Here is a 15,515-nt window from a genome sequence, read left to right on the forward strand (position 1 = left end):
GGTACAAATAATTATGTAGTAAAGAAATCAATGTGGCATGAGTCGAATTATTATTCGAGTATACTATCCTAGATAGCATACAATTATGGAGGTCAATTCCAATCTTTTAGTGGAGTAAATTTAGAATTAAATAATTGGACTAGTTTAATTACAGGCCTAATTATTGTAGCCACTATGTATGTTCCCAAATGATTCTTAGGTTACCTCATTTAATTAACTGCACCACTACTGGATTAATAAGCAAGATAACTAGCTATTTAGGTTAAAAGCCTAAATATATTATTTAGTAGGAGACTCCATTAATATACTTGAGTGTAAGGGGCCTTGTGTTATTTTACAAGGTGGACCCCTATAACACAAGAATAAGTAACGTGACTTTTGTTTTAATTATTTTTTAATTTAAATCAAATTAGATTTAATAGAATTAAAAAATAAATAAATATGGAGCCTAGAATTTCCACTAAAAGGGAGATATAAAAAGGCTTATTTTCTGTAAAGAAAAAGATAGCAGCTACTTTATACAGATAAAAGAAAAAGAATTTTTCTTTCTAATTTTGAGAGAAAATTTTTTCTCTTGCTAGTTGCTTTTAACGGTGATAAAGGCGTGCACACGTCAAGTACAGATCAAATATGAGTCATAACCTGAAAGATTATTTGGTGATGGATCGTGATCTGGGAGCCTAAATCACTTTAGCGGAAAAAGCAAAGATTGTTCATCTTCTCAGATTTTCAAGGTACGATTTATAGATTACGAATTTTTATATATTATATGAGTTTGATTCTAAAAGGTTTTTTAAAAAAAACTGATTTTTCTCCTACATGTATGTATGGATGTATGAAGTTGAATATATGACTAAATCATCCAAAATTTTGTAAAAAAAAACATATTTAGAAAATTGGAGTTGCATAGAAGAAACTAAAAAATTACAAAAGAACGTTTTTTAATTTAAGTATTTCTTAATAGAAAATGGGTTTTAAAAGGAAACAATAATGTTGCTCGATCTAGTCCCACTCTAAGCTTTTAGGAAGGTGTAGAAACCCTCCTGAGATTTGCCCAACACAAGTTTGAGAGGCAAGAGGCCCAATGTGAAAGTCATAGATCCAGAAACACTGTTGAAGGGAAAACATTACATGAACTGTATATTTGAGTAATAATAGAAATTTCAATATTTAAGTTTCAATTAATGATATATTTATTTATTTGATAATAAAATAGAGTAATAAATAATTTTATATTTATCATAAAAAAATAAGTAACATATAACATTCGAATTCGGGTTAAGACTCAAACCATATTTACAAATTTAGAGTTGAGTGGAAGAAGCTGAAAAATTTACAATAATATTCTTAAAATTTAAGTACTTCTTGATAAAAAAAAAAAAATGGGGTTTAAAGAAACTATAAGGATGCTTTACTCCCACTCTAACCTTTTTGGGAGGTGTAGAAACCCCATATGAGGTTTAGCCTAGTATAAGCTCGAGAGGTAAGAGGCCTACTGTGTATAGGTTCAAAAATATTGTTGAAGGGAGAACATCACATTAACTATATATTTCATAAGTAACGTTAGAAATTTCAATATTTGATTCTTGAAATATTCATTTATTTGATGATAGAATAAAATGATAAGTAATTTTACATTTATCATTAAATAAATGAATATTACATAATATTAGAACTTAAGTGAAGACTCAAATGGTGAGACCCTAAGCATTATTCATATTTCATTATCAATCAATGACCAATGTTTTAGGTAAGTGCAAACAATTAAAAAATAATTTCCAATCAATACATATATTAACTAAACGACGCTGAGATGCAATGAATAGCTTATATGAAATGATTTTAACTTTTAAGAACATTCCCTTTTTCTTTTTTTCTTTTTCTTTTTAATTTAAGGGGGATACTTCACTATTTAACGAATAAAAATTTTGCATTATGTTATCATTAATCTTAGAAAGCATTTTTGAGCATGTGAAAGGTATTTTTCAAATAATCAATTCCAATAGAAAAAGAGTATCATTTATTTAAGTGGTCGGAAAAATTTAAAATTTAAACTAATAACATGGAATCAATGCCTTTTCTGGAGGCATTCTTTTATGGAGGAAGGTTCCCTCTAAGTGGAGTTAATAAAGAGTCGGTTGTGATTAGATCATAGTTTAATATATCCAAGTCTTACAAAACCACCATTCCATAGTGGTTGCCTTGAAATAGTAGCTTGGGTTCATTACGAGAAGCATAACCATAAATTAGGCCAAGCCTCTAGGCTCAGAGATATTCTTAGGCGTTAGCAATTTTAAAATTTAAAAGAGAATACTGAAAAACGAGGGGAAATAGTAATACTAACTTCTATTTGATGTACTACTGTAGAAGATAGAATCTGTCAAACTTTTCCTTTTTTTTTTTTAATTATATGAGACTATTGCTTAGATTACAATTCATATTACATGAGAGTATAACTGATATTTATAAATCAGACTATTACTGAGACCAACTTACATCAATGCTAATGGATTTTAACCCTCACAAATATTCGAGGGATGTCCACTCCTCACTCATGGGTAAAGAAGAGGTCTGCCTTCACTCAATTTTTAATTGAGGAAGGAAATACCCCCACAATGTTTTTGTGGGGGTTCAAACTGCTGCCCTCCAACAGCCCTGACCACTTAGCCTTTGGCCGAGTGGCTCAGTCAAACTTTTCCTTTAACTTTCTAAATCTCGCTTTATTGTCATTCTTTCACTAACATTGAATAAGAAAGTCTGTTTTTAGCATCCCTAAAATCAAATACAACTAAAATTACTTTTGCTTAGAATATTTATACATTCTATTTAGATCCTTAATCCCCATACCTCACGTTCCCAAGTTTGAGGCGTGACTGAAACTTTAATTTAAACTTTTATATAAATTCTAAGTCACTGGTTTATAAATTTAAGCCTTGTTTGGTAATAAGATGTTGTGATTTTTAAGGTATAATTGTTGTGCGATAAAATTTATATTTATGAAAGAAAAGCTAAAAACTGTATGATAAATAATAATTTTTCTTTGGTTTTTTAATATATACATTTAATAAGGATTTCTTTATGATGCTATTAAAAAAATTACAGTATCAACAACGGGATTATTATGAACTATTTGATTTAAAATGAAACACATTTACACTTGGTTTATCTTTAATGGACAGTTACCAATTACCCAAGTTACTGGTAATTCCTTAAATTTTAATTTACTTTATGTCTAACTTATATCATAATATTACAAATACTTTTTTTTATACATAAGTAATGAATAATTATTTTTAATCACTATTTTAATATAAAAGATAAAAAAATACAAAAAAATACAAAAAAAATACAATTTGACCTTTTTTAGCAAGGGGATATATAGTAAACAAAATCATTATAAAATTATTCCATAAGTCTTCAAATTAAATCTTTTCTTTTGAAAAAAGACTTTAAATTAGATGCATTTTATATACATTGTTTAGATGTACCATTTCATTTTGTTGTTTACAATACTATTTTTGAAAATGTAAACTATTAATATGTAAATTTTATATGAATTATACAGTTCAAAAAAATCTCATCAACTTATAATAAATGGTTTGTGAATTGAATCAGAAAGTAGTTAATATTGCCATAAATAGATAGTTTTTATTGTTAGTTATTCTGATAATGTTAGACATAGCATATGGTGAATGATGCAACATAAAACAATAAAATATGATGAAAATTATAAAATCACATACAACAAAAATTACAGAGTTATGCAATGATAAATATATTTAGAAAATTATGTAATTATCCATTAAAAAGATCGAAAATTTTTAAAATCCTTATTGAGATTTGATAAGAATAAAAAAATGATAAAAACAAAACGATTGATTTTGTTGTCTTTATTAATCAATATAAAGATTAGCTGTCATTCAATGTAAAAATGGCTTTGATATTTTATTAATCGATCTAATTCCCAAATGCTATATCAATTGTATCATTTCTATTTTTATTTACTCATTAATTATAGATTTTTTTTAAAGAATTCACTAATTATATAATTTCAACATTTGTGCTTATTAAAATGGATTTCATGAGTTTATGTTTTTCACCAATTACAAGTGACTTATAGGAAAGAACTTATATAATGTAATTTTTATACCGTTTATAAATAAATAGTATAATTCATTATATTTTGTACATATAAAGCATTAACTAATCAGATTTTTATGGCCTTTGATTGTTATGTTTGAATTATTTTCTTCTTCTTTCTAAGTTATAAATCTCTCTCTATCATATTTAACTCCTATGATTTCTTAAATTCAAATCCTTTATTAAATCTAAATTTTTTAACCGGTAAACAGTTACATACAAAATAAACATTTTAATTTTTTTTTATTTTATCTTATTTAATTATTATTAATAGTAGATTTCATCTTATGATCCACATTAATCTTAGTATAATGTTGCAATTTTTAAACAGAATCATAGATAGAGGGACTCATTTAATAATAATTTAAAACATGGATGAAATAAAAAAGACAAATAAAGCAGTAGTTAGGTTGTGGTGCTAAAGCCCAGCTGGCTTAGCAGATCAATTGGCTAATTTAGGACCGACTCGTAGTACTTTTTGGAAGTGGGTTTGGCCCATTCCTGATTTCGATGAATTTCCACCAAATTCTTGGGGCCTTATCCATTTACAACTTTTTGTAATTGTTGACAGTTAACCCGCCCTTGACTTTTATTTTTCTCTACTAATAAGGGTTCGCAGCTTGTATATGTATGTATGTATATATATATATATATATATATATATATATAATGTATAAAAGAAAGATTTTTACCCTTTTTTTCTTTTTTTTTTCCTTTGACAAATGCACTTTGCCTCCAAGATTAGTTATGAGTTAAAATTGCACCATGAATTAGGTTGGCAAAATTTAGATTTAGATTCGGATGTAGGTGCATCCGCATCTAGATCCATATGGCTATTTTTGCACTTGTATCCATGAACAAGTGAATTTTCTAAATATTTGAATTTGCATATTGTCAATTTCTTTTTAAATTCACATTTAATAAGTATACATAAAAATTTACAGTATTGTTGTAAATACACTACAATAATTAAGGCCTTTAGTAACAAGTTTTTTAGCAACAAAGTTGTTTTTGTTAGCAACTAAAACAATATTTCATTGCCAAATATTTAAGAAAAAATTAATATATTATTAGCATTTTTAGTGATGAATATTTTGTAGCCAAAGACATACATTAGCGCTGAATTAACTTTATGTTGCCAAATTATTTAGCGCCAAACTAAAAATGTTGGCGCCAAAACGTTTAGTGATGGAACCTTCTTTGCCAAATAATTTCACTGCGAAAGAGTGATCAATGATGACAAAAAATAATTTGTTGCCAAATCTATATCGCTAAAAATTTGAATTTAAAGATTTAAGTTTTTGACTTTTTGTGACAAAATTTAAATTTCGTTGCTAAATGTGTATTTGCAGTGACATATTCTAATTTTGTCCAAAAAAGTCAAATATTAAAGACTTAACGCAAAAGTTCATCAGTAGATGTGTATTTTTTAGAGGCAAGAGATTTTCCACCAAATTAAGTTTTAGTGACAAAGTTTCAATTTTGTTGATAAAAACTCTAGCTCTCTATTTATATCCCATTTACTTAATTTCTTTCACTCCTTCATTCTTTCATTATCTAACTTTTATTCTTAATTCTCTCATCTATAAGTTTCTTTAACTTTCATCCTCTCATCAGTAATGTACAATTCTCATTCTCTGATTCTCTAATTTGATTGCTATCTTCTTATCTCTTCTACTTTTCTCCAATATGGTGTAATTTTTTTATTTATCTTTTTTTATTATAATCTTACATGATTATTATATTTAGAAGTTAAGTAATTATTGTTTGTGTTTGTTTGTAAGAAATATTGAAATTCAGTTATACCAGGAAATGAAGAAAATCAAGAAAGTTATATTCATTTATAATTTCAAAAGAAATAGCTATTACATTTTGTAATTATTTTTTGTATTTGTCATTAGTAGTAACATTTCTTTTAAATTAATTAATTCTCTTTTTTTCATAATGGTGTTGATTATCACTATTTTTAATTTTAAAGATTGTGAGATAATAATGTTGTTGAAAAAAATTATTTCTACCTAATTATTTTGATGTAAAATTATTTATTTATTTTTCTTCACAACAAAATAATTTGTTTGTGAAAAACCATTTATTGTAAGAGCAATAAAAGAGTTTGTTTTGCAAAATAATTTCTTAAACAAGTTGGATGCTCTTTTACCATGAATCTATAACTTTTGTTTTGTTATTGAATATAGGGCGTATATTTTTGTTGCAACAATCTAAGGCAACATAATTTGTCATTTCAACAAAGAATTGTTTGATAAGCCTAGAAGATCAATGGGATTCTCTAAGAAGAGTCTAAGTTTTTAGCTTAAAATTGACCAAGTCCAAGCAAAGAAAGCAAGCTTGAGTTTGACCAGGCTAAGCAAATAGACTTTTATTTTTTATTTCTGCATTTGTTTTGAACTTCTGTTGCACCTTCAGATTTGTTAGTTCTCATTTCCCTGAGTTTAAGCTAATTTGTTAAGCTTACCATTATTTATTGCATCATTGGCAGTGAATAAGGCAAGTAAGTTATCTCACAAACATTTGAGGTTTGTTTTTCACTATAAGAAAGCAACTATTTATCTACAATTACTCTTGATTCTAATTAAGATCTATCATTGTTATTAGAGCAGGGGTTGTCATGGAAACTAACAGAAAGAATTGAAATGTTAAAATATGGATTAGGTGGAGTACATGATAAGATGCAGTGGTTAGAGAGTGAAGTGGGTGATCATCTGCAACTTCTAGAGGAGACTTTGAAAGCTTTGTCTATGGTGAGGGTTTGCTATTTCCCATGCTTTTCAACGAGGGAATCCTTCTCAAAGGTAGCATGAAGAATTAGACAGCGGTCGCCTAAACATCTTTCCATTGAAAAAAAAGTTAGAATTTCCTCGACATGCTGGAGACGACCCAACATAATGGTTTAATCACACATCTTAATTCTTCAAGATACAAAGAACTTCCAAACACTAGAAAGTTAGTTGGACTTATTTCCTTTGATTTAGAAGGAGAGGCAAATCAATGGTGACAATGGTTGAATAGGACGTATAATAAGGAGAATCAATAAGTGACTTGGCATATGTTTATTAACGAGTTATGGTCTTGATTCGAACCAACTGATTGTAAAGATTTCAATGAAGCTCTCTCCAGAGTTAAATAGAGTGGATCCTTTCATGAATACTAAGAAGAATTTGAGAAATTGGGTATTTAAGTTTAGGGATGGACGTAGAAGGCTCTTATTGGCACCTTTATAGGGGATTGAAAACTGAGATTACTAAAGAAATTCGGATGTTCGAGCCCAAGACATTGAAAAAGATAATTAGTTTAATGCAGATGAATGATGAACAGGTTGCAAGACAAAGGAGGTTCATATAAACACTAATATAGAATCGAGGCATCTACCTTTACTATTCTAGTAAGTCAGAATACCACGAGATTAAGTTGGGTTGAAATACAAAAGAAAGAGCACCAAGGCTTTGTTTGAATTGTAACAAAAGGTTTTCTCTAGGTAATAAGAGCCAGGGACCTCACTTCTCCTTCTGGAGTATCAAAGCTGCAATCAAACTAAAGAATACGTGGTAGAGGATGACGAATTAAAGCTAAAAGATACTATAAGGGATTAAATCGAACCAGAAATCTCAATGCATGGGCTAATAGATTGGACGACACTACAGACCATGCGAGCAACAATTACCATTGGATCACAACAAGTGATAGCATTGATCGATATATAATGGATTCACTCATAATTTCTTAAATGAGAAAGTAGCCAATTTATTTTGATTTTCAGTGACATCAACATAATTATTTGATACTAGTGATTTTGCTAGGATTTTCTTTTTTACTCTCCCTTTATTCTCTTCTCTAGTAGGTCTTATTATGTTGTTCGACACCTAATGGCTAGAGGTGCTAGGCCTCGTGGTTTGTAATTAGAAATAATTGATCATGGGCTTTCATTGGGATAATCAAGTAAGAAGATTGCAATGAATTCATCAACCCATTCAAACTACCTTATTGAAGTCAGTTGCAAAGGAGATGAATCAAGGCAAATGGCTGCTTATCATTTATTTATAAGCTATGGAGGAATTCACTTAGGCAGACACCGATCATCACATCAATCGATACCTTTAAAGGACATTGACCATCACATTGCTCTCAAACAAAGTACTCAACCTATATATGCTCGGCCCTATAGATATGCATATTTTCAAAAAGTCGAGATTGAAAACAAGTTCAGAAGATGCTTAATATGGGAGTCATTTGATTGACACCAGCTCATTCTCATCTCCAGTGCTGTTAGCGAAAAAAAAAGTTTGGCACATGATTATTCCGTATTAACAATTGAGTACTAAATGTAGCCACCATCAAGGATAGATTTCCTATCCCTATGGTGGATAATATGCTAGATGAGTTAGATTCGCAAGTAGGATATCGCCAATTATGAGTACGTGCTCCTGACATTCCAAAGATCACATTTTAGACGCACAATGGCCACTTTTAATAGTTAGTTATGCTTTATGGGTTATGTAATACCACCTCTATCTTCCAAGCCATTATGAATTTCATTTTTTTTGCAAGTTCATATTAGTCTTCTTTGATGATATTCTAGTTTACAATCTTATATGGGAATTATATATAGAATATATACAAAAACATTAAATATTTTGAGACAACATAAAGTTCTCATTAAAACAAGCAAATGTGATTTTGGTAAACAGGAACTGGAGTATTTGAGCCATATTATGATGGATCAAGGTGTGAAGGTGGACAATAAAAATTGAGGCCATCGTAGCTTGGCCAAAGCCTACTACCATTATAAAATTATCTGGATTTTTAAGCTTGATCGGCTGCTATAAGAAATTTGATTGCAACTATAGGATTTTGGCTCGCCCTCTTACTAGTTTTTTAAAAAAAAGGCTTAACGTGGACTGGAGTAGCAGAAGCATTCAAAAGGCTCAAGCACACCATGACAGCTACTCTAATGTTAGCCATGCCAAATTCCAATGAAACTTTCATTATTGAAACTAATGCTTCAGTTGTCAATTTATGTAAGGAAATGCTAGCAATTGTAGAAGCAATTTAGACATGGTGACCATATCTTCTGGGTAGAAATTTTTTATCAAGAGAGCCTTAACTTCTTTTTAGATCCACATATGGCAACTCCCAAGCAACAAATATGGATAGCAAAGCTCTTGGGCCACATCTACAAAATTCTTTAACAACCAGGACATGAAGATTTAGCTGCAGATGCCTTCTCTCGCCACCCTAACAGTCCTCTCCTTAATGCTTTATTTGTCTCGTAGGTTATTCTCTGGGATGATGTATGAAAAGTATCATAAGATGATTATTTTATGCAGTAAGCTGCCAGACAATAACACGTTGCAAAGGCCTTATATGAAGCACAATGTCCTTTGTTTTTACAAATAGAGAGTGGTTGTTCCCTATACCATCCACAGCTAGCTGCTAAAAGAATTTCATGATAACAAAATGACAGGGCATTTTGGAGTATTGAGGACATTCAAAAGATTAACTCATCAATTTTGTCAGCCATCCATGTACCATTCCATCCAAGAATATATCAAGCAATGTGAAGTTTGCTAGAAAACCAAAACTGAAGCTTTAGCACTACTGGGATTAATTCAACCACTTCACATGCCATGTCAAGTTTAGGATGATATCACTTTAGATTTTATTGAAGGCTTACTATCCTCTCACGGCAAGGATAGTCTCTTGGTGGATGTAGTTAGATTCAATAAGTATGCTCATTTTATTGCTCTATCTCATCTATTCTCGATAAAAATTATACCTAAAAGATTTATAGAATACGTCGTCAAACTCCATGGCATGTTGAAATCCATCATTAATGACCGTGACCCCATTTTCATCATAAAATTCTGGCAAGAGTAATTTACTATGTTCGAAACCCAGTTGAAAATGAGTTCAGCCTACGACCTGTAGATTAACAGCTAAATTGAAGTCGTGAACTACTACATTGAGCATTATCTACGATGTTTTGTTCATTAATCCCTATAAAAATGGTATAATTATTTACCTTGGGCAGAATTCTGGTATAATACCACCTATCATAGCTCAATAAGAATGATACCCCTGTAAGCTTTATATAGGAGGCTTCCTCTTTTTATTCCACTTTATTCTGCTCGGTTATATTGGATTGACAAATTCAATTAAATCCTCTTAAACCGGGATGAATTGCTTGAGCACCTGAAGAAAAATTTAGAAACAACAGCTAATAGAGTGAAGCAAAATGCAGACAAAAAGTGAAGAGATGTGGAGTTTCAAGCAAGTGATATGGTACTCTCAAGCTGCATCTTTATCTCGAAGAAATAGCTTTCAAGTGAGCTCATCAAAGACTTACTAGCAAGGTCTATGACCTTTATCCAATTGAGAAAAAGATCAGAAATGTTGCTTTCCAGCTTCAATTACTGATAGGCACAAGTATCTGGCTTGTTTTCTATGTCTCTCTTTTGAAGAAATATGTTGGAGGCCCTCCACAAGACAAATTGGAGCTGCCATTTGCTGGGGAAGGTTTAATCAGAGTGGAATAGAAGATAATATTAGATATGTGCTAAATCAAACAAGGTGAGCAATTTGTTGAAGAAATCCTAGTAAATTAGAAGCATTTGCCTATTGAAGATGTGTTACATGGGAAGGTACGGAGCTACTGCACAATCAATTTCCTACAGTAGACCTTAAGAACAATGATCTACTTTGAGGGGGGAGTATTGATAGGCCTAGAAGATCAATGAGAGTCCTCAAGAAGAATCCTCAGTTTTTAGCTTTAGTTTGATCAAGTCCAAGCAAAGAAATCAAGCTTGAGTTTGACCAAGTCCAAATAAAGAGAATTCTACTTTTATTTCTACATTTGTTTTGAATTTTTGCTGCGCATTTAGATTTGTTACATCTCATTTCCTTGAGTTTTGGCTATAACTCTATTTGTTTGAGCATTGGCAATGAATAAGGCAAGCAAGTTATCTTACAATCATTTGAGATTTGTCTTTTACCATAAGAAAGTAACTATTTATCTACAATTACTTTTGCTTATGATAAGAGGCCTATTACTATTGTTGTTGCAAAAGATCATAATTGTTGTGAGGGTAAAATCGAAAGTCCACCCTTCAAATTAATTTTAATGAAAATTCTCTTTATTTTGTCTCTTTTTTATTTCGTCCTTTTGTTTTCTTTTCTTATGCTCTTTATTTCTTCTCGTTTCTCCATTTGTTTTTCTTCTTCTTCTCGTTCATATGCTCCATTTATTTTTTTTCTTCTTCTTCACCATTTCTTCTTAATATTGATATTACCAAACGAAGAACATCAACTATCGAGATTGCCACCATGCCACTCTGGAGCATCAATTGCTTCCTTTCTACTTTCTTTTGCCGCCACCTCTTAGCTCCTTTTAGGTTTAGTATTATGCGTTTAGGGTTTCACTAGTTATTTGAGCTTTGAATTATAATTTAGGTGTTCGTATTTTGAAACTCTAAATCAAGTAGTCAAAATCAAATGTGTCAATTAATCATTCATAGGTTAATTTTGCATATTGGATTGAAGAGTATGGTGGTGGATAAGGATTTTGTGGTGATGAAAATGGTTGTGGAAGGGGCTAAGTTTAATTGTGATTCAAATTGCATTGAATGTGTTGTGGGTTTTTAAAATTTTTTATTTTATTTATTATTAGTTTTCTCTTGATTTCTTTGTGAATAACAATATCTTCCTCTGTTAATTTTTTTTTTATAGTTATATATTTTATAAGTTGATAAGGTTTTTCTAGGGGAAAAAATAATAGACAGCTAAAAGCTGAACTTGCCAGGATTGATGCAGACAAACAACAACATAATTCGTCTTCTGTGACATCTCTGGAGGGATTGATCTTTAGGCCTGTAAGAAAGAGGTGATCTGGATGAAAACTTGGAAATCCGGATGTCTGGGTGCGATCTGAAGAATCCTCTGTCCATCAGTGGGTATTCATGTATCAAGAATTTTTTTGTTGCAATTAAAATAAAATCCGTACTTTGAGAAAAAAAAATTAGATCAATAGCTAAGCTCATATTTAAACAAATTAAATGAGTTTAAAATTTGTTTAAAAAAAATTGGCATGTGCTTTATAATTAACTTATTCATATTAGGGCATTAACGTAAATATAGAATGTTGGATTGGGTTTTTTGTAATTTTACTTATTTGAATACAAATAAAGGGGCATTTTTGTCGTCCAATCAAAAGTCAGACAGAGCCGTTATAACTTAGAAATAACTAAAAAAACTTACAGAACTGGAGTGCGGTATAACGAGTCAATTTTACTGAGTGTGCAGTGCAAAATGTCAAATTATTTGATGGTCGGCAAAAATTACCCATTGTTGTGCTGATAACACATTAGACATGTTTAAAAAGTAAAAAAAAAATAAACACTTCCACTTAAATAAAAAAAAAAGAAATCTAAGAAAAATAAAGAAATCAACTTGGTTGCTTTTGTTTGTAATCTATGGCTAAAACGAAAAAAAAAAAGAATTCTTTAATTTATAATAATAATGTAAAAATTAATTAAGTAATTTTAGATGAGCAGTGACCTTATGAAAAAAAATATAAAAACCAATATTAACTCAAGATGTTGCTAGATCCACTGGAAGAAGAAGAAGAGAAGCTTGCTTCAGAAATAGAAGACGTTCGTAAAATGCATGAGCACTGAGTAGCGACGCGTGAGCAGACGGTGAGATGGCTGTGGTGGTGGAGGAGCCTATGATTAGCTGCCGTTAAGGGATTTTGGGGTAGGATTTGGGCATTTGGTGCGGCTGCAGCAGGTATGTTTTTAGCTTAGGATTAGGTTAGACAAAAACTTAGAGTTTTGGGAATTCTTTGGGCGCGATTCGTGATTTATTTATTTTTTTAAAAATTAGTATGTAATTCAAAAACTGGAGTTGAATTCTTAGTTATTTGGAGTATTTTAATGTGCTTTGATATAATATTTAAAAATCATTTTCAAATATAAAATCTGTAAAAGTATGTTTGATATAATATCTAAAAATAATAAAAATAAGGATATATGTTAAAATATGATTCAGATTCTATTAATAGAAACATGCAAAAGGACTTTTAATTGTTTTCAAATTTTGAACTCAAAGTTAGGATATATAATATTCAAAAATAATTTTTGGATATTCTTATTTTTAAAAGCAAACAAACTGCATCCAAAACATATATCAAGCGGACCCTAATTTAGCTTATATATTTATGATTTTTTATATTTATTTATAAAAAATAATACAAATCCAGATATCCGACTTTTGGATGAGTTTGCATCCACATCCGGATCCATGTGGATCTTGATTTTTTTACCTTTAAATTTTTATTTTTATTTTGTGATTAAGAATTTCCCAAATCTAATTTTTCAGATATTTGCGCATACAGGCTGGATTCAGATTTATTTTCCATCCCTATCATGTATCATACGTTATATATTAAACGTATTATAGTCCTATAGTTATTATCTACAGAAACTAATAATCAAAATCGCTGGCACTGTGGTAAACCTTTTATTCGTTGCCAAGTGTTTCTTTTATGAGGACCCTGTGTTGCATGTCTAATAGAGATGCGAAAAGAAGATGTATATGCTTTAACCACAAGAAAAAATGAATTTTTTTGTATAGTGTCCAATTATTCTGTGACTAAAAGAAACTTATACACCTATCACATTATTCTGCGATTAAATGGATATTTTAGTCACGCAATTTCATAATGTCTTTGCATGTAGAATTCAATATTATCAGGCTTACACTAAATTAAAATATGTGTTAATCTAGATTGGAATAAGATACATATTTATAATAATAATACCTCCAGATATATCATAGATAAAAATTTTATGCATATGGTTTAATTGAAGTCAACTTTTGACAAGTTCAACCGTTTAGACAAAGATGCGATGAGCCATGTGCTTTAGCCCCGTCAAGAACCAAAAAGGAAAAAGATTTTCCAAACGAATTTTGTTAAACATCAATTAAAACATAGGAATAACCAAATATATAAACACAAGCAAAAAAGATAATATGTTTATTCTTACTTGATAAATTTTGGGTTTCTTCATATATCAGAGTGAAAATATTCATGAAACCGTCCCCATTTTCTAATTTTGTGTCCCAGAGTCACCAAAGATCCCATTCACAGACAGATCCCCGCCACTATCGTTAGCGGGATCACAGTTGTTCCCCCCATCGTTAATCAAACTCTGCACAATGCTTTGACCAAACTGCTCAGCTGCACCTTGAACAAGCCCTTGAACCAAGGCATCCATTAAAGGATTAACTGTCCCAGCAGCAGCAGCAGCAGCAGGCGCCGGCGCCTGATTATAACTATTATTCTGCAATGGCAAGGCCCCCATACTTTGTCTCTGAGAAAAAAACTGATTATTATTCATCCCAATTGCATTTTGTCTATTCCCATGTTGCATCTGATTTATTGCTCCTGGATTCAATGAATATTGATGTTGAGTATGAATCGGCTGAGCCAGCAAATTCGCTGCACAATCTAAATGGGCATCAAATTCGCACAAGCTACAGCGATACAGCCAATGAGCTGACCCAACTTTCTTACAAATGTCACAAGAAAAGCCTTCGGTATAATAAGGAGGATCAAAGGTGAGCTGAAGCTGATGAGGATGAGATTGATGTATAAGCGTTAGCGGCTTTGTAGCACAGAGGATATGCAAATCAAAATCACAGTGAGTGCAGTGGTAGCTGAAGCCGTGACCCTGGCGGCCGCAGCCGTCGCAGTTGAATATGCCGGCGGGATAGATGGGTGTTGGGACGAGGGAGAGAGAGTGAGCAGGGTGAGATGGGTGGGTGATGAGTTGGGGCATCTGGGTGCACGACACGTGTAAGGTGAAGTTACAGGGTTTGCATGTGTACATCAATCCGGAGGGTTGAAGCTTGCAAGCTGAACATGAGGTCATCGTATTTAGGGTTTGAGGGTTTGATAGCTCTAAGAGATGAAGGTGACTGAAGTGCTGGATATGTGGATCATGGCCAAGTCTTCCCATTTTCGATCTTCCTTTTGCTTTCTCTTCAATTGGAACGAGAATAATGAAGGAAGAGAAATTTAAGCGAAAATGACGCAAGTTGACTTTTCTGGGGAGGGCAGTAGCTTGTCAACTGCTTAAGCGGTTTGCTTTGCCGTACATTGTATTGATTTGACCTCAAAAAACCTAACCTCTTTTTATCCGTTGACATTACAAACTCAGTGGAGCTCTCAACACTCTATAAAATTAGTAGCAGCCTCCAAAATTAGTATCTCAAAAAATTAATTATATCATAGATTAGGATTTTAAAACAGTAGGTTTCATAATTTGGAGGTGTAAAAGGCATTGTAGTCTACTTTAATT

At 31.2% G+C, this 15,515-nt stretch overlaps 1 protein-coding gene across 1 annotated transcript; it reads right to left on the bottom strand.

Annotated features, from left to right (window-relative positions):
* Positions 1-14,129: 14,129 nt before the first annotated feature.
* Positions 14,130-15,237, bottom strand: LOC102618330 (uncharacterized). The gene has a single exon (XM_006478060.3). It carries the CDS (start codon positions 15,171-15,173, stop codon positions 14,262-14,264), a length of 912 nt encoding a protein of 303 aa, XP_006478123.2. The 5' UTR covers positions 15,174-15,237; the 3' UTR covers positions 14,130-14,261.
* Positions 15,238-15,515: the final 278 nt, after the last annotated feature.

This window comes from Citrus sinensis, chromosome 3 (genome assembly GCF_022201045.2).
Source record: "Citrus sinensis cultivar Valencia sweet orange chromosome 3, DVS_A1.0, whole genome shotgun sequence".
Taxonomy (NCBI): Eukaryota; Viridiplantae; Streptophyta; class Magnoliopsida; order Sapindales; family Rutaceae; genus Citrus; species Citrus sinensis.